At 38.0% G+C, this 24,071-nt stretch overlaps 2 protein-coding genes and 1 long non-coding RNA gene across 9 annotated transcripts in view; all 3 read right to left on the bottom strand.

Moving 5' to 3' along the window:
* Positions 1-2,930: 2,930 nt before the first annotated feature.
* On the bottom strand, positions 2,931-8,207 carry LOC128260293 (uncharacterized). The gene is made up of 3 exons (XR_008268125.1): positions 7,845-8,207; positions 3,775-4,330; positions 2,931-3,467 (listed from the first exon to the last, which is right to left on the bottom strand). It is a non-coding gene; the product is annotated as an uncharacterized LOC128260293 (long non-coding RNA).
* A 2,429-nt stretch (positions 8,208-10,636) lies between these two features.
* LOC128260356 (pyruvate dehydrogenase phosphatase regulatory subunit, mitochondrial) lies at positions 10,637-17,582 on the bottom strand. Its single transcript, XM_052993298.1, has 6 exons — positions 15,827-17,582; positions 13,679-13,976; positions 13,402-13,615; positions 12,524-12,677; positions 12,343-12,458; positions 10,637-12,276 (listed from the first exon to the last, which is right to left on the bottom strand). Exons 1-6 carry the CDS (start codon positions 17,388-17,390, stop codon positions 11,797-11,799), a joined length of 2,826 nt encoding a protein of 941 aa, XP_052849258.1. The 5' UTR covers positions 17,391-17,582; the 3' UTR covers positions 10,637-11,796.
* A 4,679-nt stretch (positions 17,583-22,261) lies between these two features.
* The window catches only part of LOC128260355 (1-phosphatidylinositol 4,5-bisphosphate phosphodiesterase), a 50,273-nt gene continuing 48,463 nt past the window's right edge, over positions 22,262-24,071 (bottom strand). For all 7 annotated transcript variants that reach the window (XR_008268132.1, XM_052993293.1, XM_052993296.1 and 4 more), the window contains one exon: positions 22,262-23,776. Coding sequence is in view for 6 of the 7 variants with exons in the window: in XM_052993293.1 (XP_052849253.1) it covers positions 23,708-23,776 (69 nt within the window). In the remaining variant the exon portion in view is untranslated. The remainder of the gene's footprint in view (positions 23,777-24,071) is intronic.

A 24,071-nucleotide genomic window follows, 5' to 3' on the forward strand; every position in this document is an offset into this window, starting at 1 on the left:
ATCTAATTAATGCGACATTTTTGTATCAAAACGATTATCATTCCACATCACTATCTTTCTGTACATAGATCAACAAAAAAATTTTTTTTTAATTCAAATATCCCTAACAAAGCATTTACCATGGAACCGCAATTATTGAGATGTCGATCCGTGTAACAGTAATTGCCAAGCTTTGATGCTGCGATCTGAAAATGTCAATCCAATTGCCCCGATTGATGTTAAAAAAGGCACAAAAGATCGAGGGACTCGACCCGGCCACATCCTTTCAGTCCTTGAGGATTATCCCTAACCACCGTGGCCGTATCCTGATCCCTTATCCTGGCTTATCGGGGATCTGCTGTGCAGATTCAACTTAATTAGTGCCCGCCAAGCCACTGGGCCACTTCAGGATGTCAACCCTAACTACTTTGCCTTGCCCCGCCTCACTTTACTTTTCTTTTTTGCTATTAAGATGGAGTTGGAGATGGAGATGGAGCTGGAGATTCGGGAGCTAAAGAAATGGCTTGCCATTTCAATAAGAGGAATGATGAATGACAGTCGCAGATTCACTGATTCGCTGATTCTGGTACCCCGAAAGCCGGAAACCAAGGCAGTTGGCCGTGTGACGGCTAGTGATGCATGCATCCCACTCCGAAGGCATCGCCATCGAAATTGCAGAAAGGACAGCCAGTACATGTACACTGGGCGAAATTGGGGCACAAAATATTTGGATGGTCTCATACTCAAAATAATTCATTATCATTGTGAACGACATCTATTTTATTTTAAAACAGAACAATCAAATAAAATATTGTTTAGAAAATATGATTGCTTAGGGTTCTTCTCAGTTTTATCAACATCAAGTTGTTTTATAAAAATGATTGTAACCAAGAACATAGAGAATATTTAAAAATAAATAAATTTACGTACATCTAAAATTGAATATGATACTTAAAAAATATTTCTTTAAAGCTCTTTTGATTTTTAAGGAAATCTATTTGTTCTAAACCGATATAAATATTCTTAAACCATATTTAAACTGATTAAAAAAACATCGCTACAAGAACACAAAAAAATAATGGCAACCAGAAGCAAAAAAATAAATAAAGTTTCTTAAGCTCTAAATAAAAATTTTACACTTTAAAGAGTTGTTATGAACTTTATTTTAAGGAAAAGGCTGTGCCGTATAATATTTTTCTGTGCATTCTCATCCATTTCGGGCTGCCTCGAGTGCGTGATTGCTATCAACAGCTTGATTTTAATTTCACCTCTCTTTCGCTTTCGGTAAACAAAGGCCTGTCCTTGTGTTTGTTTTTGTTGTTCGGCTTGCTGTGTTTTTCCAACTGTTTTGCCAGCGATTTGAGTCCTGCGTCCTGTATTCTGGGCTTCTGTGCCTCTGTGATCTGTGTCCTGTGCTATGTGCTCTGTGCTCTGTGTTCTGTATTTCGCATTCTGCATTCTGCATTCGGCGTCCTGCACGGCACTTCCTTCTGGCGGCGTTCAGCGGAGCGGATGAGCCGCATAGTTGGCCAGCAAGGTGGAAAAATCAGAGCGCCAGGACACAAGGACTGAGGACTAAGGACTATAGACTAAGGACATAGGACTAAAGACTTAGGATGCAGGATATAGGATATGCGGACGGGACCAAGGCAATCTGTACCGCATAGTTGCTGCACAATGAGCCAGCCGAGGCTCAGCCCAAGGATAATTACTTTTGTGCAATTATGCGATTAGTTTATAGGCCAATAAGTTTGTAAGAAGCCTACCCGGCATAATTGATGCGCTTAGAAGCGGTTAACAATACTCGCAAAACGGAAGTGACATACGGAAAAAAAAACATTTCTAGACATTACCTTTGACATTTTCAACCTTATTTATCGAGGAAATCTATGAACTGTTTAACTATTGTTGGACTACAAATTAATTTCTTATACTGTTTTTATTTATCCATTTTTTTTAGCAAATTTTCCCAAAAGAAGCGCAACATGTCCAAACATTTATCTTTGAAATATGCTATTAAAATTGTTTGTATTTCAAAAGGATTTGTATCAATGAATTATAAGTTATTTGATCAAATCACAATATTATAATATTTTAGACGCTAGCTATTTTGTTTTTTGTAAATTTAGCTTGGTGGTTACAAAAATATAAGAATGTGATTTCATAAGTTATTTGATCATACCTAAATAATTAGTTATTTAAAACACTAGTACTCCGTCTGGTGTATTTTTAGCTTAGTTTGTTATTATATAAAAAATCTACTATGGGGTCAAAAATGTAGGTTAATTTTAGCAGTACATTTAAGTTTCTTACTGACTCATGCTGACTATAGTCTTGGCCATCGATCTCATACTCATCCTCATCCACATCAACATCAACATCTGCACTGATTCAATCAGCAAACTCGAGCGAGACTAACGCACAAGTCGCCCATCAATAAAACGCTATCAAAATTGGCTTAAGTGGTGCATGTGGGTGTGGGTGGTGCGGTGGGTGGTGGGATGTGTGTGGTGCAGCCACCTGCGTGGAACCCTGCATTCCCAATCCCGATCCCGATCCCATGGGGTGGTTGCCATTGGCGAGTGATATATTTTTCACGCTCATAAAATAAATGTCAACCATAAACCGTGACTAAGTCGGGAGACAAACAAATTACTAAATAAACGCACATCACAAAACCGATGGGGGAGTGGCCTTGATGATCTAAACTCATATGTGGCGGACAGGGGCGTCCCTCAGAGGGGTTTAAAAATAAAAACTTTTTAAATTAAAATACAAATTAAACGGTACTAGGTACAGGTTGAATACAATTAGTTAAAAATGACATGGATTAAGTAGTAAAATATTGTATTGTATAACTATCTAGGAGTATCTAGACTATTTTCTGACAATCTCAGATAAATTACAAAAAAATGTGACTATTAGATCTTTATAAATTTGATCAGCCAATGAACGGACATATCTGAACAATATAAATCCCCCTTAACCTTGGGAAAACACCGCTCCTGCTATCGACAAGTGTCCACCACCGATTAGATGGCCACTATCTAGTATCCAGATGCCACCATCCCAGCGAAAAAAAAAACAAAAAAAAACACCCACATGTGAATCGAAATTTAGGCCTCATGCCCGCCGCATCCGCATCCGCATCCAAAATGTAAATATTTAATTCGAAACAGTGTAACTAAAGGGATTTGAAACGCGCGTGGCTGGCACACTGGATTATTTTTGGGGGTGGAGGTGGAAATCAACGGAACCCGCAGGATTCGACATGGTCCAATTTCTTGTGGGTTGGGAAATTGCCCTCGTTGTGACATGTGAAATGTTGCAATTTTCCTTGCCCTTCGGAGTGGAATTGGTTTTGATTTGGCCGAAGGATTCGGTTTCAGCCGAAGGACGGGTGCTGAATCCTTAAGATTTTGGGAGCAGGGCATCATGGTGTCGGCTTTCTTGCGGTGTTGCTATATTTTGCATGCTCTTTTTACACTCTGGGAAAAAAAAGAAATAATTAAATTAATAAATGAGCTTAAAGTCTGCGATTAAAAAGGAACTGTTTTATGTCTATAAACGTTTTTTATATGCCAACAATCTTTTAAACCTGAATTCTTCATAACTAATGCTTTAGGTTTAAAAACAATTTTCTTAAAAACTGTAAAACAATATTGTGATTAATCTTCAACGGATAAACTAAAATCTTAAATTTAAATCATCATAATTTGTTTGAATATACTTAAAGTTAAATCATGTATCTGTTAATAAAACAAGCAAATAATTTGTTAGTACATTTTTTCTTACCATTTAGAAGTTCAACGGTTTTCCGCCGAGTGTTGTCCACTCCCTCAGTTAAACTGGCCACATAACAAATGACATGTGTCTGTGTCCTTTTTTTATGGCCAAATAATATCGAGATAAGCGGCGCATTAGACAAAAGCCAGCGAGGCGACTTCCTTCAGTTGGCTGCGGGTCCCTGGGGCGTTCTTCCAGCAGGACCTCAACCTGGACACCATAGGTGGGCCATCATCCTTTTCATCCTCCGCCTGCTCCTGCTCCAGCTCCTCCCCCTTTTTATTTTTCACAACGCCTTTCCAGACTCAAAAGTTTTTGCCCTTTGCCCTTTTTTAATCGATTGATTGCTGCGTGTTTAGTTTTTTATGCGGGACCTGGCTTAAATCCCCGTATCCTGAGTGTCCGTCTGCCTCCGGATAAGATCTAATTGCAAATTGACTTGGGCAGAATGGAATATTGTAAGTCTAAAATCCCAGGCTTTTACTTTGGCAGCTGACCATTAAAGATGCAGAAAAGTAAGTTGTCCCATCAAGTGAAAAATTCATTTTGCGAATTAATTTTTTTTCTGAAAGATAAGATTGAAAATAAATTTTATAAATCTTTAAAAGGTAAAGAAGTTAGTAGCATATTAATATAAGATCAAATACAAGTTAGAATATGAATATTTAACTGGATTGGTAAAGTTATCTAATTTTCTAATAATTTATTCATTTAATTTTAAAACAAAGAAATCTTGTATTTGCAAATGGTATGCTTTTTTAAAAGCAACTAATTGGTATTTACAAAATGTTTTAGACAATTGAAATAAACCAAAGTCCATGACGTTAGAAACTCAAAATGTTATAAAAATGTAAAAATTTAAATTAAAAAATATATATCAAACATATTTTAGAAAATGTCTATAGCTATGTTAAAATAAGGAACTGTTTTTTGTCTATAAACATTTCTTATATGGCCAGAATCTTTTAAACCTTAATTCTTCAAAACTAATGCTTTAAGTCAAACATATTTTAGGAATACAAATTTATTTTATAATGGCTTGTTAAGTTGATTTAATTTTCTGAATCCACTGAATGTAACTTTAATTTGGCTCAAACTTTTTTAAGCCTTTCCCGCAAGTCTTAAAGTTTTTGCTGGATCACCTACATTTTTTTTGGGACGCCTGGCTTTTGTTTAGAATAAACATATATTTACGGCCCTTGGCTCTGAACTTTATGGATATGTGGCACTCCTCCCGGGCAATCAAAAAGGGCTCCTGGCCCACCCATCCTCGCGTCCTGGGATTCCCCCTTCGGGATTATTCTGACGGCAATCAAATGTTTTGCTAAATGTTAAAGACCACAGGCCCAGCGGGTGATATGGCGGCTATAACAATAACATCGGTGGTTGGGCTAGTGGGTGGCTGGCTGTGTGGTTGCTGGGGTTAGAGGGGTTAGAGGTCACACCTCTTGGCTGGCTATGCAAATCCGTCTGCTCTGGTTAATTTTGTATGCGCTGACAACAATTTAATTTCCAAAAGCCATAAAAATGAAATAAAATCTTCAATTGTAGCTGTTGGGCGTGGATTCGCCCTTGCTTGTTTGTTTTTCTTCTGTTTTTGTCTTTTTAGATATTGTTTTGGGGAGTGGGTGTTTTGGGGTGACTCTGATTTGGGTATTGAAATTTGGATTCGGTTCTGGTGGCTGCACTTGGCAGTGCGCAAAGTGACGCCGTCGACGCTGCCAATGACACTGTAATCGCAACCCTCCGCCGTCGGCTCATCCTCGTCCTCCACTGGCAGCGAACCACCCACTGAACCACCCACCCCCCTCCTTCGTTTCGTCCTTGGCATCCTGTTGACGCCTGCGACCGCCTGACTGGCTCAGATTCAGCTTCCTCTGCTCGGCTGCCTTTTTGACTGCCGCTTCTATTCCACTTGCACGGCCATGTGAGCTCGCGTTTTTGACTATTCATCGACCCCACTTTGCACCCACTTTCCACCCACTCTACACCCACTCCCCTTTGGCGGTGCAACCCTCTCAGGCATAAATCACAGTGACAAACTCGTCGCATGCAAAGGCGCGGAAAGCGAAGCGTGCCTTGTCACGGTGGAGTGGGTGGTGTGGCTGATGTGGGTGGTGCGGATGGAGCGGATGGTGTCGCGGAAACGGAGGTGGACCACTTGGGTGGCTACAGTGTCCTATAAGATAAAGAAAATTTTGCTTTCAATTATTAAAACATTTTTAAAAGCCTTATAAAGGTGTTTCAATATGACTATGCGTTCAGTATGATGTGTTTCTTTTTTAGTTTTTCGAAATTGAAAACAAATCAATAACAAAATTATAAATAACAATTTCACCAGATACTTATTTAAATATTCACAATTTTAAATGTAGGGCCTATAGTATCCTTCAAGATATTAAACGAATTCTCGAATATTTTAATTATTTTTAAAAGGCTTCAAAAAAGTTCTTAAGCTTTTTGTATTCAAATGCCAGAAAAAACCAAATGAAAAATAGTAAATAACAAGTTTACAAGCTACATAATTTAATATGAACATTTTTGGTAAATTTATTTAAAGGAGTGCTATCTAGATAAGGGCTTTTTTAAATTAACGAAGTTTAAATATATTTAGCTTAATTTAATTAATTAAATTATATAATTTGTATAGTGTCTGCATAAGTCCAAATTTTATTTCGAACTTCAGTCCATAAACTAACAGCTGAAAACCTCAAAGGAATTAATAAATGTACAATGTTTTTACATTTTCCCCCAACGAGTTTCCCAGCATTTGAAGCACAGTAGCCGGGGACACCGCGTAGTGAGATGTTTTCGATGGAAAGTGGCCTGACTTTGCCACCATAACTTTGCCGCCCGACATGGAATGAACCAATCCGAGACCGAGTTGCCAGCGCATTCAAATGCAATTTGGGCCATAAACAAATTAGGACTTATGGAGATGGGTGGCTGGGCAATCAAAGGCTTAGGCACGGTCACTAATAACTTCTTTGGGACGTGCCCGGCACTCAAAACTTGTAATCCCAGACCCGAATCCCGAAAATACGGAATACAGAACCCCAAAACTCCCAATCCCGGACCACTTCTATTGACAGACAATCAACATCAACCACTTGAGCGACGGCAAACAGAAGGGAAAAATCAAAGCCAAACCGCAAGATATCACAGATTTTCATTATGAAGCATTTAAGCCCGTCCAAAATCCACCCACTGGTCGTCCCGGGGGTTGACTTTTCCACTTCTTTTTCACATTTCCACTTTTCCACTCCTCCGCTTTGCCACACCCCCGACTTCTGTTTCGGTTTTTGGTTTTTGGCTCTGGCAAATTAAATTAGACGCTTAATATGCAGCGAACGTTTCATTTGTTTTGCGGCTAGAAAATCAACGTGGAAAATTAGGCAAACAAAAGCCCTCTTGCCCGACGAAATCCGGACGAAATCCGGATGGCCGAAGGCGGCGGAAAACCACGGAGCCGGGAGCTTAACCTCTAATGAGGCGCATTACTTTCGGCCATAGAGGATTTGAAATCATTATCCCATCGAACATAATCCGTCGGCTTTTTGGGGCTTCTGGGCTCCGGCATTTCGGCATTTGTTAATTTTCTGCAAACATCGGCTAACCAATCCTCCAGCTCCTGACCCCCACTGCATCCTTCGCATGGGCAAATATTGGACCAGTGGACAGCAGCACGTGCTCCGACATGAGTTGGGATTTAGGTAGAGATTTTCATGAAAGGAAATTGGGAGTTCATTTGTTAAGTTTCGCTTAAAAAGTCACCAATCATAGATTTCAATTAAACAATTCTTTTGGTTACTATTTAGACAATAATTCGTAAGCAAAAATCTAACTAAATTTAGAAAGAAGATTATAATTATTAAATTGGGCTAATAACTATAACCTTTTCAATAACACTTTTTGTTGCTCACATATAAACTAGTAATTATTAAGCAATTAATTTGAAATAAAGGAGCAGGGATACAATTGTGAGTTCATATTTGAAATTTCACTCAAAATGTAACCAATAATACATTTCATTTAAACAATTCATTTAGTAAATATATGGAAAATAGTTCACAGCATACCAACATTTTAATAACTATTTCAAGACTTCAACGATGCGAAGTGATTTTGGCTCCTTCATTAGGTAACAAGTCACATTCTGGGGTCTAGAAAAGTATAAGTGCGATTTTATAAATTCAGTTGTTGAGTTCCTGGAATTGTTGAGTTCCTGGAATTATTAATGCACTTGAAGATTTGGGAGCCACCCCTTTGATCTCTGGTTGCTCCACGAAAAGCATCTCTCTTCTGTTGTTTTCTAGTTGAAATGGCCGTAAACTCATATTAAAGTTAAATGCTTTTGTTCACAAACTTAATTTTGTTTTTGGAATTTCAACGCTTGCCAGTGTTGGAGGTTAGCCTTTTGCTATCAGCTAACAATTTATCGATATTTGTGCGACTGTACTGCCACAGAACACTTAACCTTAAATTAGATCAGACCACGTGGCAATTCCAGGAGCTCTAGGTTCACCGATAGGCAAGTCAAGTGATTCTTTTAAGAGTTGCCAACTTTCAAAAGCTGTGACACCAATAAAAGAACACCCTTGATGAACTTTTTGATATATTCCCTTGACTTATAACGATTAATTTACATTTGTGGGTCTTTTTTAATTATAAACTTATCTATTTATTTCTAGGGAACATAATTTGTAAAATATTTTTATGTAAGGGGGTATTCTGGTCTAGGAGCTTAAATTTTTTCAAGTAGGGTAAAAAACCAAATCGAATATCATTTTTAATACACATTTTTTTAATGTTTTTCCATTGACATTTTCAGATTAAAAAAAAATAATAAAACAAAATTCGCCTAGTCCGGTCTTCAAAAAAAATCGGTGCGACCTGGCTGACATGATCTCAGCCCTTAGTGAGATTGAAAAAAATTTCAAACAAATTCTTCGTCAATAAAATGGCGTCGACTTGAAAACAATAAATGTTTTTTACCCAATTTTTTTTTACCTTTTTGAATATTAAAAAAATACTTATAATCAACATCAACGCGGTTGAAAGTTGTATAAAGAAGATATATACCAAACTTTAAAAGAATCGGTTCAGTAGAACTTGAAATATCATGTCAACCACTTCAAAAAAGTAGTTTTGAGAAAAATGCGTTTAGTGTTTAGCAAGCATTTATAATGTTCATATTTCATGTAATTTCTGGTGTCAATTTCACTTAAAGTTTTTTTTTTTTTTTTTAATTCTGTGATTTTGATTTACATCTGTGGTAATCGATATTTGAATGACAACTCTAGACAGTAAAATATTGATGCCCTTGATTTATTGCATGCATCTAGCCATCTTGAATTCCAGAAGTCTCCTCTCTAATTCTTTTTGGATTCGCCTCCGTCGGAAAGAGACGCGTCTTCCCGGACTGGCAAAGTTAAAATTATAAAAAAAAGTAAGTGTTTTTTAATACAGTACTATACAAACAAAAAAGTAAGAAAGCTTATTTAAATTCAATTAAAATGCTGAATAGTTGAGAGTTCCTGCGAAAAGCTTAAAGTTTTGGCGAGCTGCGCCTGCGCATTTGTCTCCTTTTTTTCACTGCATTACGCAAACGCACGCTAGTTTTGGCAAACGATTTATCAAAATTGGATTGATTTGCCAAAATATTCAGTTTTTCCGGTATGTTTGTACATATGTACATACATACATAAATGTAGAGTCATCTCGATGAAGGCTCTAGTCTTCAGAGTCCAGTTTGCTGTTTGCAGACCACAAATTGACCCTAGAATTGCGACGACGGCGGCGACTGAAAATCGAAATCAGATTCTGAATCAGAATGGCTTGGGATGGGACATTTGTATGCAAATTCAGTGATTGCTCTCCGCAGAAACCACAGCAGGCAAAAGACGGTAGGAGCGACCGACCACACAATAAATGGGCATAAATTACACGACCCGAAGGAGGAGCCATCACCAGACAGTTGGTATTTGGTTTTTTTTTTTTTTTTTTTTTTTTTCTTTTTTTTTTTTTTTTTTTTTTGGTGCCACGAGGAGGGGCGTCGTCGTCGTCTCAAAATTGATCATTTCTGGCTGGGATGGGGATGGTGATGCGGATGGGGATGGGTGGATGGTAGGCAGATGCGGATGACGAAGAGCTGGCTAGCTGGCGCCATTGGAGTGCGGCGTTGCCACTTGAATTTTTGATTTAACAAATGCTCATTTGTAAAACGGCCCGGCCAAGAGCTCCTCCTGCTCCTCTTGCTCTGCAAAAATTCAAATGGGCCAAAACCAAAAGGCAAAGCCAAAGCCAGGGCCAAAACCAAATCCAAATCCAAAGAGGAGTCTCAGATGGGAGAGCCAAACTTTTGCCCAACTGCCTGGCAACAATAATAATGTCACGTTTATCGTGTGCAGCTAATTACTAACAAAAAGATAGTTTGTAATCCTACACAGCCGGGGGAGGTGGGGAATGGAGACTGGAGAATGGAGAATGAAGAGAACTTGGCCAGAAGAGTTAGCCAAGCGTGGCCGAAAGTGCCTTCAGGACAGAAAGTTAATGGCGGGGGGATAAGGGGAATGGCACAACAGACCACCGGTAGCCTGTATTCTGTATTCTGTATTTTTGGGGAAGCAAACTTTGCTAGCAAAGCACAACAAAAGCAAAGCATAAGCCAGCCAGCCAACCAGCCAACCAGTCAGCCAGTCAGCAAGTCGAAACTTGGCCAAAACATGTGCTGCAATCTTGGGCACTGAGTTTTCGGGCATTAGCACACGCCCAACTGAATGTCTTAGCCAAAAAGCCAGCGAAAACCCAACAAACCCCGAGCGCCGAACAGCTGCTCAAACTTTTTGGCAGCTCTCGGGGGGATCAACATCTTATGAAAGCTTTTGTAAACAGTAAATATATTTGTATAAATGTATATAGTACAATAGGATTTATAATATGCTGTATGTGTAAGTGTGTGTGTGTTGTATGTGGCTTATACATTTTACACACCATATAATTTACAAAGTCAATCGTCTGGGTTAGTAAAAAAAAAAAAACAAAAAAAAATTACTCAAAACTGTCTCAAAAACATTTTTTAATTTTTCGCTTATATAAATTTGCATTTAACCCTTTGTTTTTTTTTCGGTACTCCAATTAGTTGCAAAGCCAGCTCTGAGCAAAAATTTTAACATTTCTTGTGCCGTTTTTTTTTGTTGTTGTAACAATGTGCAAAACATTCTTCAATTATTCCAATATCACGGAAGTTTCTTAGATATATAGAACGGACATAGAACCGCATTTTGTAGCTTATTGTATATGTTTAATTGACAAGACAAAACCGAAACTCTCAAGAGAACAAGATATAAATGGCGATTTTCTTGGATTTTCATAAATACCAATTCGATGTTATGCCATTATCAGCGTTTAATTTTTTTTGTAGCTTTTCCTAAAATTTTGTAAAAGCTGAAATCGAAAAAAAACCAAAAAAATCCTGTTTATCTAATCTAGTAATTGAGCAAGCCAATAGTTTTCTTACTCATAACAATATCTCACCAAACGTTACCTTCTTTTTAATATCCAGTAATAAACATACTTTTTCTAATCAATGTGGAACATGAAATCAAGTGTTATTTTGTTAAATTTTAAGGGTCAGTATTTAAGCTAACAAAACTCATCCAAAAGAAAATTGTTTCATATAAAATTTGATATGGATTAATTGGTAGCTTGAATACTGGACCTAAAACGGAGTTTTTTTTTTGCGTCAAATGCTTCTCTAAAAGTAATTTTGTTGACTGATAAACTGATTTTAATGCCTCATAGTGGATAAGGGAAATTAGATTTAATAGTGATTGCCTTCGGTTGTGCTATCAACCATATTTGCCCCTCTAATATTCGCTCGAATCCCTAACGTACTAAACCGAATAATATCGCTTTGCTTTTGAGACTCTCGAGTGTTAACTAGAAATCTTTGCTTGGCACAGCCAAATGGCAGATGATGTTGGTCAGGAGCAGGAACGGGAACGGGAAGGGGAAGAGGAACAGGAACCCTTAAAGGTCCTCCGTTGGCGTTCCGGTGCCGGTGACTTTGGTCAAGTGAGCGCCAAATGAGAGTAGATCGGCTTGGTCCGGCTTGTCGCGAGTGGCATGATAGGCTTCGCGTTCTCTATCCGGGAACTTGGTGGGCAGGTTGGGCGAATGCAGATTGACCTTGGCCTCGAACCGTACGCCGGCCACCTCCACCTCGTAGTGGCCGGACAGCACGTACTCATTGGTCACCGCCAGCTCGCGTCCCTCGTCGTCGAAGTTGCGCACGAAGCCGAGGCAGACCTGCTTCTCGAACGTATAGCCATAGCCGGTGGTGGTGGTCATGCCCACATAGACGCCGTCGCGATAGATGGGCTCCCCGCCCCAGCACCACATGTCCACCTCGTGGTCGTGGTCGTTCAACAGCAGCTGCACATACATCCGCTTCACGCCCTCCTCGCGCTGTTTCAGCAGCGCTTTGCGGCCAATAAAGTCGATGGGTTTCTGCAAAGGAATTGCATTTCTCGATTATTTGATATTGTATCACATTTAGGGGGGAGGCCTGCTTACATTGAACTTGACGCGCCAACTGCGTCCGCACTCCAGCGGCGTGGTAAAGGTGTCCAGATCCTGGCCCCAAAACGCATAGAACTTCTCAATGCGCAGGGCTCGGGTAGCGTAGTAGCCTTAAATGGGCAACGATTGTCTTAATTCCCAATTCGGTTCAGATAAGTTATTGTTATTATCTCACCCGCATGCTGTATGTTGAACTTGTGGCCAGCCTGATAGAGTCGCGAGTACACATGCAGAGCATATTCGTTGGGAATATAGAGGACATAGCCCAGTTCACCCGTATGGGTGATGTTCAGCACTCGGATGCCGTCGGCCAATCCCACGTCCAGTTCCTACAAAGGATTGATCAACAATAAACTATCAATTAACAGATTCAAGCTTAAGCTTTTTAAAACCATTGTCAATGGGCAGCCGGTTTAGTGCTGTATCACATTTATACTATATTAAAAATGAATATTAAAACAAATCGATTTTAAAAAAGGAGGGATGTTTTGGAATATATGCTTAGGAATGAGGGTAGGCTTAAACTTAATCCTCATTCAAATCAATTAAAAATGGAGGGATGGATTGATACTTAATATGGATAATATGGATAATGGATTCACTCTTTAAATATTAGTCTAAAACTAATAACATTCGAAACGGAAAAGTTTTACAACGTGCGAAGCGTTAAATGAGAATGCAATCTTGAGCCAAACTTAATTCTCAAACAAATGCAAATCAAATTAAAAATGTATAGGATTTTGAATGAGTAATGACTCATTCCTTAGGAACTAAACTGAAACGTAGTACTTAAACATATCTCATTCAAATAAGAAAGGTTTTACTTGACTTATGCATAAAATAAAGTGCGAAACGTTAGATGAGAAAGCAATCTTGAACCAAAGAAGATTAGTTCTTAACTTAATCCTCATACAAGTACAAATTAAATATAAAATATATAGGGTTTTAAATGAGTAATGCTTATTGATAATGTTTTCTGATTCATTCCCAAGGAACTAGACTAAAACTTAGTCTTTAAGCAAATCTCATTCTTCCGGAAAATGAATCCCTCACCTTATACGTAAAGAAGGGGAAGCTCTTTGGCGTGAGATCCGTGTCGGTGAGCTCGGAGAGCAGGATGCGCGAATAGGGTCCCAGGATGCAGATGGCCGTGTACATGGAGGTCACATCCGCCACGTTCACCTTGGCCCTCAAATGATCCGGCATATGTTTTCGTATCCAGCACATGGAGCGCGTTTGCTGGATGGTGGGTGCAATCATCATGTAACTGAAAGTGTTTACTCATTGATTATCTCGTTTTGAAACAGGAAGTGGCAACAAATGTACTTACTGTCGCTCGGAGAGGCGTGCCAAGGAGCAATCGTTCTCGTAGCCACCATTCGGATTCTGCATGCCTGTGTGGATGATGGAGCCCACGGCCACATCGACGTCATTTGAGCAGAGGTACTGCAGCAGGTCCACCACCTCGTTGCCCTTCGACCAGAAGTCGTACTTGGTGAAGGAGCTGTAGTCGGCGATGCCAATGCGCTCCCTGCACGCCCGATACTCGGATGCCACGTGATCGAACCACGGCGGCTTGCCAAAGGTCCGCGTTTGGGCAATCCGAAAGCGCGGCAGTCCAAATTCATCTGGCACAAAGGAACAAAATGGAGAAGGATTAGTAATTCAGCCAAGGTATTTATATCTATTTTAGATTATTTATTATTTAAATTTAAAACAAGTGCTTTCAAGGTTTTGTTTTGTTTTAATACAATTTGTTGGTTATTGTGATTGCAATCATAGTTGCTGTAAATATTTATACAACACTAATGTTCTCAATTGGGATGTCAATACATTTAAAAACAAATAGCTTTACATTAACATTTTGATGTTGATTTAAAAGAGTGTTGTTTAAAATCATTCATGTCTTAAGAAGCATTGTCGTTAGATTGTTTTTTTTTTTTTACATTCTTTCGATAATGCTCTCTGAAACAAGATTGTGTTACTTCTGCAAATATGTATACATGCACATAAATACATATTAAAAAAAATATATATAATGAATTAAACATATATAAAATCAAGTGATTTTTTTTTTTAATTTTTTTTGATTATGCACTTCGTTTTAAAATCAACTTGTTCGCATTGTCTGTATTTGCATAATTTAGAAGAGTTTTACAATAATTTTAAGAAATTGAAACTAATTGACTGAATTCATTAATATTTAAGTAATGTGTTTCAATTCACTAAAACAATGGTAACATCATCTTCTTAAATGTTATGCTCAACGTGCTCTAGTCAACTTATTCGCGAAGATTTAATTTGAAAGCATACCATAAATATTTAGGCACCATGCTTTGTTTTCCCAATCACTTTAACAATATTTGTAAATGACAAAAATAATAATAATACACATTTTTATAATGAACAAGTGAGTATATTCAAATTGTTTAAAATCACTTTTGAACATTTAGTTTATACATTTATTCGCGTTGTCTGTGTATAAATCTGCCTTAAATCGACTATGTGTGTTCCAATGATTTTGTCACTTGAAGCATATGAACTGTATCTTTCAATATTTCAGACATGTGAATCAAATGTCGAAATCAATGGTAATATTATCCTCCTAAATGTTTTAAATAACATACCATTTAATGTTGGCTTTAAATATTAAGGCAACAGATATTTACGTTGAAACTGCCTTAAATCGACTATGTGTGTTCCAATGATTTTGTCTTTTGAAGCATATGAACTGTATCTTTCAATATTTCAGACATGTGAATCAAATGACGAAATCAATGGTAATATTATCCTCCTAAATGTTTTAAGCAACCGTTTTATAGTCAGTTTAAAATAACATACCTTTTAATGTTGGCTTTAAATATTAAGGCAACAGATATTTACGTTGAAACTGCCTTAAATCGACTATGTGTGTTCCAATGATTTTGTCTTTTGAAGCATATGAACTGTATCTTTCAATATTTCAGACATGTGAATCAAATGACGAAATCAATGGTAATATTATCCTCCTAAATGTTTTAAGCAACCGTTTTATAGTCAGTTTAAAATAACATACCTTTTAATGTTGGCTTTAAATATTAAGGCAACAGATATTTACGTTGAAACTGCCTTAAATCGACTATGTGTGTTCCAATGATTTTGTCTTTTGAAGCATATGAACTGTATCTTTCAATATTTCAGACATGTGAATCAAATGACGAAATCAATGGTAATATTATCCATCTAAATGTTTTAAGCAACAGTTGTATAGTTAGTTTATAGTAATAGTATAGGCAACAGATTCTCTCTGAAATAGTTAACATATTTTAACTAGGGTGAAATTTGATATGTATGTACTTATGATTCGGCAAAGTGAGTTCTTTCACTGTATGATTAAAATATTCAATGAATAGACTCTCTTTGCTCAATGATTTGTGACATGTTTTCTACGTAACAGTGGTTCCGTAAGGTTGTGCCCATAGCCCTTTATCGTACCCACCCTGTTTGTCCTGCTGATCGAAGTAGTTGGGCCGCTCGTAGCCCATCGACTGGCCGAAGACGGCGCCCGCCGCCTTGAGCTGCGGATAGATGGGCGACATGCGCAGGTTCCTGCCCGTCTGGAACTCCTCGAAGGGGTAGTTGATCTCGAAGTGCTTGCCCGGCGCCTCCTTGCAGCGGTCGCGCAGGAACTTGCGGTTGTTGTGCAGCCCCAGGAACCGACTGATGTCGAGGATGTGCAGGTCCACGTAGGTGGAGCCCTTGGTGATCAGATCGGTGAGCACGCGCCCAATGCCGCCGGATGCCGAAACGCCCATGGTCTTGTTACCAGCGGCCACATAGTAGTTCTGGATTTCGGGTGCCTCGCCGAGGATCCATTTGCAGTCGGGCGAGAAGACCTGCAGCGAGTTGGTCAGCCGGTCCAAGGTGGCCTCCCGGAAGGAGGGCACCCTCAGCAGCAGGGCGTCCAGCAGCTCGTGGAAGTGATCCCAGTCCGGCGGATGCTGGCGGGCTGTCTGCGAGAGCGGTATCACCCCATCCTCGTAGACCATCTTGGCCTCCCGTTCGAAGCCCCCGGCCAGGATGTGGCCCTCGCACTCCCGAAAGAAGATCCTGCCGTCGAAGTCCCTCACAAAGGGCGTATCCGGACTGAGGCCCTCGATGGGTCTGGTGTGCAGATAGTGATGTTCCACCGCCTTCAAGGGCACCTTGACCACCGGCTTGGACAGTGTGCCCACCTCGCGTGCCCAGAAGCCGGTGCAGTTGACAAAGTATTCGCATTCCACATCGCCAGCGGTGGTCTCCACACCCCGCACCTTGCCGTGCTCGCTGTGGATCTTCTTGATGGCACAATGCTCCACGATGCGCACTCCCAGCCGCTCCGCCTCGGTCATGTAGGCCTGGCACACGAGCTGGGGATCACAGACGCCGTCCTCGGGTATCCACAGGCCACCCTGGATGCCGTCCAGCGAGAGCAGTTCACAGTGCTGGCCACACTGCTCCGGGGAGAGGATTTCGCAGCGCATGCCCCAGGCCAAAGCCTGCGATTTCATGCGATTGAAGGCGGTCATGCGGTCCCAGCTGCGGGCCAAGTTGAGACTGCCCACTGGCCGCCAGCCGGTGGGCAGACCTTTCTCCGCCAGTCGCTTGATCAGGTCGATGGAGTACTCGGCCAGCTTGAGTTCCGTGTAACTGGGCTCAAAGCGGCCGGCCAGTCCGCAGGCGGACCACGGCAGCTCCCCGCCCACGCGATCCTGTTCCACGAGCAGGGTTTCGCCGCCCCAGCCACTCAGGCCCAGGTGATAGGCCACCGAGGCACCGGTTATGCCACCGCCACAGATCACCACCCGCGATTTTGTGGGCAGCTGGCCGGCCAACTCCTCGCTGAGATCCGCCGCCTTTTGCGGCTGGAACTTTCGCTTGCGCAGCACCTGCTCGTCGGCGGAATCGGCGGCGGACACCTGACCCGAGCCAACGCACCTGAGACACACTGCATCCATGTTGTGAGTGGCGGGTGAAATGCGCCTGGAAACTGCATTTCCCGTGCATTGCAGCAGTTTCCACATCTTGTACACTCGGGAAATCCAACTAAATCACGCACAATCCTTGTATATCACAAGCACCTCATGGAGCACATCTCCTCATCCTCTGCCAAAATCACCAGAATCGTGTTTAGCTATATATTATATTATATATATAGCAATTAAGTAAATCGCTGCTATTCTGCCACCATAACAAAAACAACGTCAAGCGAATTAGGGATGGTACGCGTTTAGCTTTTCGCTGTTAGAGATGGGTGAAAACATAATCGATTGAAAAAGTGCAAATCATCGAGTGGAACTTAGCGGTGACGCAAACCTTGGCGCCAGGTTTAAACATACATACATGAAAACACCAGGCCAACATAAAACAAAACATTCATTACTAGTTACTGAAGGTCAAGAGTTTGTTTTTTGTATATATAACAATCTCCCGACTTTAAGTAAGTAGTTATGACTGCTGACTTCTCTATCAAATAAGCTGAAACAAACAAACAAGTGGTAAATAAATTGTTTCGTTTTAATACAATTTGTTGGTTATTGTGATTGGGATCATAGTTGCTGTAAATATTTATACAACACTAATGTTCTCAATTGGGATGTCAATACATTTAAAAACAAATAGCTTTACATTTACATTTTGATGTTGATTTAAAAGAGTGTTGCTTAAAATCATTCATGTCTTAAGAAGCATTGTCGTTAGATTGTTTATTTTTATCATTCTTTCGATAATGCTCTCTGAAACAAGATTGAGTTACTTCTGCAAATATGTATACATCTATATAAATACATATTAAAAAATTATATATAATGAAGTGTGAATATATATAAAATCAATTGTGTGCTGAAGTGAATTTTCAAGTTCTCTTTTAACATTTTGTTGACTATTTCACTTCGTTTTAAAATCAAATTTAGAAGTGTTTAACAATAATTTGGTGAATTGCGTTGTCTGTGTATAAATCTGCCTTAAATCGACTATGTGTGTTCCAATGATTTTGTCACTTGAAGCATATGAACTGTATCTTTCAATATTTCAGACATGTGAATCAAATGAAGAAATCAATGGTAATATTATCCTCCTAAATGTTTTAAGCAACCGTTTTATAGTCAGTTTAAAATAACATACCTTTTAATGTTGGCTTTAAATATTAAGGCAACAGATATTTACGTTGAAACTGCCTTAAATCGACTATGTGTGTTCCAATGATTTTGTCTTTTGAAGCATATGAACTGTATCTTTCAATATTTCAGACATGTGAATCAAATGTCGAAATCAATGGTAATATTATCCTCCTAAATGTTTTAAGCAACCGTTTTATAGTCAGTTTAAAATAACATACCTTTTAATGTTGGCTTTAAATATTAAGGCAACAGATATTTACGTTGAAACTGCCTTAAATCGACTATGTGTGTTCCAATGATTTTGTCTTTTGAAGCATATGAACTGTATCTTTCAATATTTCAGACATGTGAATCAAATGTCGAAATCAATGGTAATATTATCCTCCTAAATGTTTTAAATAACATACCATTTAATTTTGGCTTTAAATATTAAGGCAACAGATATTTACGTTGAAACTGCCTTAAATCGACTATGTGTGTTCCAATGATTTTGTCTTTTGAAGCATATGAACTGTATCTTTCAATATTTCAGACATGTGAATCAAATGACGAAATCAATGGTAATATTATCTTCCTAAATGTTTTAAGCAACAGTTGTATAGTTAGTTTATAGTAATAGTATAGGCAACAGATTCTCTCTGAAATAGTTAACATATTTTAACTAGGGTGAAATTTGATATGTATGTACTTATGATTCGGCAAAGTGAGTTCTTTCACTGTATGATTAAAATATTCAATGAATAGACTCTCTTTGCTCAATGATTTGTGACATGTTTTCTACGTAACAGTGGTTCCGTAAGGTTGTGCCCATAGCCCTTTATCGTACCCACCCTGTTTGTCCTGCTGATCGAAGTAGTTGGGCCGCTCGTAGCCCATCGACTGGCCGAAGACGGCGCCCGCCGCCTTGAGCTGCGGATAGATGGGCGACATGCGCAGGTTCCTGCCCGTCTGGAACTCCTCGAAGGGGTAGTTGATCTCGAAGTGCTTGCCCGGCGCCTCCTTGCAGCGGTCGCGCAGGAACTTGCGGTTGTTGTGCAAACCAAGGCGCCAGGTTCAAACATACATACATTAAAACACCAGGCCAACATAAAACAAAACATTCATTACTAGTTACTGAAGGTCAAGAGATTGTTTTTTGTATATATAATAATCGCTCGACTTCAAGTAAGTAGTTATGACTGCTGACTTCTCTATCAAATAAGTTGAAACAAACAAACAAGTGGTTAATAAATTGTTTCGTTTTAATACAATTTGTTGGTTATTGTGATTGGAATCATAGTTGCTGTGAATATTTATACAACACTATAGTTCTCAATTGGGATGCCAATACATTTAAAAACAAATAACTTTACATTAACATTTTGATGTTGATTTAAAAGAGTGTTGTTTAAAATCATTCATGTCTTAAGAAGCATTGTCGTTAGATTGTTTATTTGTATCATTCTTTCGATAATGCTCTCTGAAACAAGAATGTATTACTTCTGCAAATATGTATACATCTACATGTATGTATGTATGTTAAAAAAAAAAATGTATAATAAAGTGAATGTATATAAAATAAATCGTGTGAATTTACAACTTATCTTTTAATATTTTTTTGATTATGCACTAGGATTGTAAAGTTTCGACAATAATTGGTTTAAGCTAAAGATTAATAAATACTTTAAATATTATTTTTAATATATGTCCAAATCCATCCAACAAAAACACAAACAGCGCTTTTCACTTGAAGATTTATTTCCAATAACCACCAAAACATCCATTAACTTCTTAGTTATTATATATTTTGTTTTTTTTTGTTTTTTTACAATTTCAGACGGAACCCAAATAATTTTCGTGTTGAGTTTTATTTAATGTCTATCAACTAGTATGTTTATGCTCCCCTGCTCGTTCCATAAAGTCAACAAACACATTTAGATCGAAATTATAGCAATCGAGAGCCCAAATCCGTTTAACCGTATCTGTATATATTGGGTATATAATGCATAGTGTGTGATGCTTCTCTAACATTTATGTTTTTCTTCTCGTAACGTTTATCTCTGTTTATCATCCTTGCGAAAGTTCGCTGTTTCTTAACACTGGGTAGGATCCATTACAAACTAAACTAATTTTTACAGGGGCAGAATTGTCATCGTGCGTGGGACTTCAGAAATTCAAATACTATACCACATTTCTCGGGAACGCGGTGATATGAGGCTAAAACTTAATCCATAAAATAATTGCTCTTATAGAGGGAGCTAAGTGCTGGCCACAAATAATGGCCAACAAATAATAAAAAGTGTGGTGGAGATAAATGAAAACAAATAGCAAACAAATGGAAAACCTGTAGAATCGCTTTGGAATAGAATTTATTGCAATTGAAGTTACTCACTCGCCAATCGTAATTATAATCATAATAAGGATAATAATGGTAATCATAATAGTTTAATATATAGTTTATAGTATATAATCATAAGTTCATACGCAGCATTTTAAATATAAGTTAATTTCATCGACCTCAGCTCGCGACCTCTTTAAACTATAGTTATAACAATTATGTTCTTGTAATCATATCTATGCAGACGTCGCTAATTTTTCTGCTCACAAACATAATCAATAAATACGTTGGTAGTAGATACATTTTCGAGTCATCTCGCTACTGGCTATCGCTTTTCATAATCTGGGTTTTTTTGTTTGCTCTCACAGAAGTACAAACTAGTTCAATGTTGCCCCGAATTTGTGGGTTACATAATCGTTCATATTGTAAACGTTTTGCTTTAGCGCTTCTTAATAGACTAACTTATTTAGATTAAAAAAAAACAAACAACAAAGAAATACAAAAAAAAATTGACACATTTTTTTAAGTGTAGACAAATCCAGGTAATTGGCTGGGTAAAATCACTTCTTTTTTTTTACTGATTGGAATATTTAATCAAAATTTACAGAGGTTTTGTGTTTTAATAACAATAAGACTTCTAAAAGAACAAATAAAAATAAAAAACATTTTTTTTATGTAACACTTTTTACATTGAATTTTAAAGAAATTATAAATCCATTTTACATCCATTTGGTGGTTAAATTTTATACAAAAGCCAGCCTGGTTTCAGATAAGTTTAAATTCGGAAGGTTCTCGATACATTCCCCGGAAAAGTTTTTACCCACGCCAATATTGCCTGGAGTTGTTAAGTGTTTCTAGGGTTTTTGGGTGTGCCAGAATTCAGGGCTTTTCGACTAAGAGGCTAGGCCTCTATCTAATGTATACATTATACATACATGCGAATAAATAAATTAGTTGCGATTTTTAGTTAGACGTTTTTCATTTCACTTCCATCTTCTGTTTTTGGTTATCATTGGGATTGGCACATTATATTACATATCATACAAAGCTTCGCACTCATTTTCTCCTTTAATCTTCAACATTCGTGCCCTCAGGGAACAAAAAAAAAATAGTGTTGGATAAGGCGAAAGTATTGGGGTTGAAAATAGTTGGGATTGGCTTTTCTTTGCTTTCGTGTAATAAAATGTAACCGCTTATCACATTCAAAAACTTGATTAATTCTCTAAATACATAGTCGTAGGCGTAGGTTAAATATAGTACATAATTTAGTACAGTTACCTTGTATGAGTTAACTAAATGTTTTCGTTTCGTTAATAGCACAGTGTAAACTTTTCTCCGACATCGATCTTTAGGGCACATATTCATGTTTAAATTCAATTCAAAATTTAAGGGAAATTAAATTTATGTGTGGATTTTTTTTCTTTGCCTTTTTTTTTTATATAATTTTCTAATTTTTTTTATAGTTCTTTTTTTTTTTTTTTTTGGTATTTTTGCAACAACTACATTACATGCAAACAGCAAATTTTGAGTGCAACATAAACGGTCTTGAAAACTCAAACAGAATCTATCTTAAGTTCATGTTTGTTTCATTTACTTTGGTATAATATATTCACTAGATCTATGCATGTTTTCATGTTTTTGTTTTGTGTGTATATATGTATATATTTTTTTTTGGCTACTTTTTCTGGTTGTAAAATTCGCAAAATCTTTATCTCGTTTTTGGTTAAAAATTACAAATTAGATCAAACTAATACGGAGCGGATAAAATTTCACATTTCATGTAAAGTTAGTTAAACCATTTTCGATTTGGCGTTCTCCGCCCAAAATGATGTGTGGTGTGTGTATTGTATATATAACTGCCGGTAGGGGTGTTTCATTGTTTGAATTACACATTTAATACTTAGGTTTTATAACATTTACTTTACAAACTATTCTGCATCGTTTCATCGTTCATGACTGTGAGTGCTGTTGTTTTAGGTTTTTTTTTTTTTTTATTAATAGTATTCTTTTTTCGAGCAGTTGAGGGTTTATTTTCCGTTAGGTATTTGCAAAATAAATGCTTTTGAAAAAAAAAAGTTCTACAACTTCTATGTTTATATATCATGAAATACATAGATCTGACTGATTTTTGGGTGTTAATTGTGGGCTCCTTGGATTGCTTTGCTGGTTAATGGGTTTCGGCTTACTGGTTAAGTTAGTTAGTTGGCTAAGCTATTAGGTGGAGAATCGGAAACTCATGTAAGTAGTTCACTTGAAACGTACGATTATTTTGGGAGTAGGGGTGTGTATGTGTGGTGTTGTGTGTATATGCATGAGTACAGTGTGTTCCACCGCTTAGGGGAGTACAAAGTAGTTCCCATAACCCTGAAACGCACTGTATGTGGTCTAAACTTATCGGTGTACTGTTGTTATCGTGTTATTAGCACAAAATACCATTCAAGATTTTTGGTATTCATTTTTTTTTCTTTAGTTTTTTGTTTCTGGTATTTCAAAATAAATTACAATGGATTCGAGTGGGGGGGGAATTCCCCGTAAACGACACACTTATGTGTGGCCTCTTCATTTATCTTTTCCTTCTTCATTAAGAATCTTAAATAAATATAAAGCACAGTGTTGACTTTCCAGTTTTGAATTCTAGTTGATAAGTATACTATGCTTATGCTTCTTGCATAGAGCACACATTTAAATATGTAAGTAAAGTTAATCCTTTCTAGATGTAGGCGAGTGTGTGTGTGTGTGTGTGTGTTTTGCATGAGTGTGTAAATACAGTATACAAAGAAGTATATATGTTAGCATCTTCATCTTGATCAGCAGCATTCTTTCATAGTGTTTTTCAACATTTTTTTAGTTTTTAGTTTTGGTATCGCAGTGCTCTCCTTTTTTTCACCTTTGACCTGGTATGATCTTAGGCATAAAACTCCGTTTTTCCTTGCGTCTTATAGGCCTCCTCCTCGATTTTGTACATGTCCATTAGCTTTTTTTTTTTTGAAGCGGCAGTTGGGTTTTTTGGATGACAGGCGGCAGCGTGTGAGACAGCAAATACAAAACATTTCGCAAAAGTAAACAAATTGTGTGATTTTTCGTGGTTTAAATGGCACAGAAAGAGACAGAGCATGGGCATGTGTACGTGTGTTGGAAAGAGGGAGAGAGAGAGAGAAAGAAAGAAAGAGCGAGAAAATATATAGAATTTTATTTAGTTTTATCTCGGTTATTTTGGCATTTATGCTATAGGGCGACACAGCAAACGATAAATGACAAGGCGTTAGGTG

Source organism: Drosophila gunungcola (assembly GCF_025200985.1).
Source record: "Drosophila gunungcola strain Sukarami chromosome X unlocalized genomic scaffold, Dgunungcola_SK_2 000021F, whole genome shotgun sequence".
Classification (NCBI taxonomy): domain Eukaryota; kingdom Metazoa; phylum Arthropoda; class Insecta; order Diptera; family Drosophilidae; genus Drosophila; species Drosophila gunungcola.

Excerpts from the sequence above, each read along its gene's own strand:
- LOC128260356 (XM_052993298.1), bottom strand. The coding sequence starts at position 17,390 with ATGTGGAAACTGCTGCAATGCACGGGAAATGCAGTTTCCAGGCGCATT. Across the intron at positions 13,977-15,826 it reads CGATCAGCAGGACAAACAGG|ATGAATTTGGACTGCCGCGC; the intron begins GTGGGTACGATA and ends CCTTTGTGCCAG. Across the intron at positions 12,459-12,523 it reads GTTCAACATACAGCATGCGG|GCTACTACGCTACCCGAGCC; the intron begins GTGAGATAATAA and ends TGCCCATTTAAG.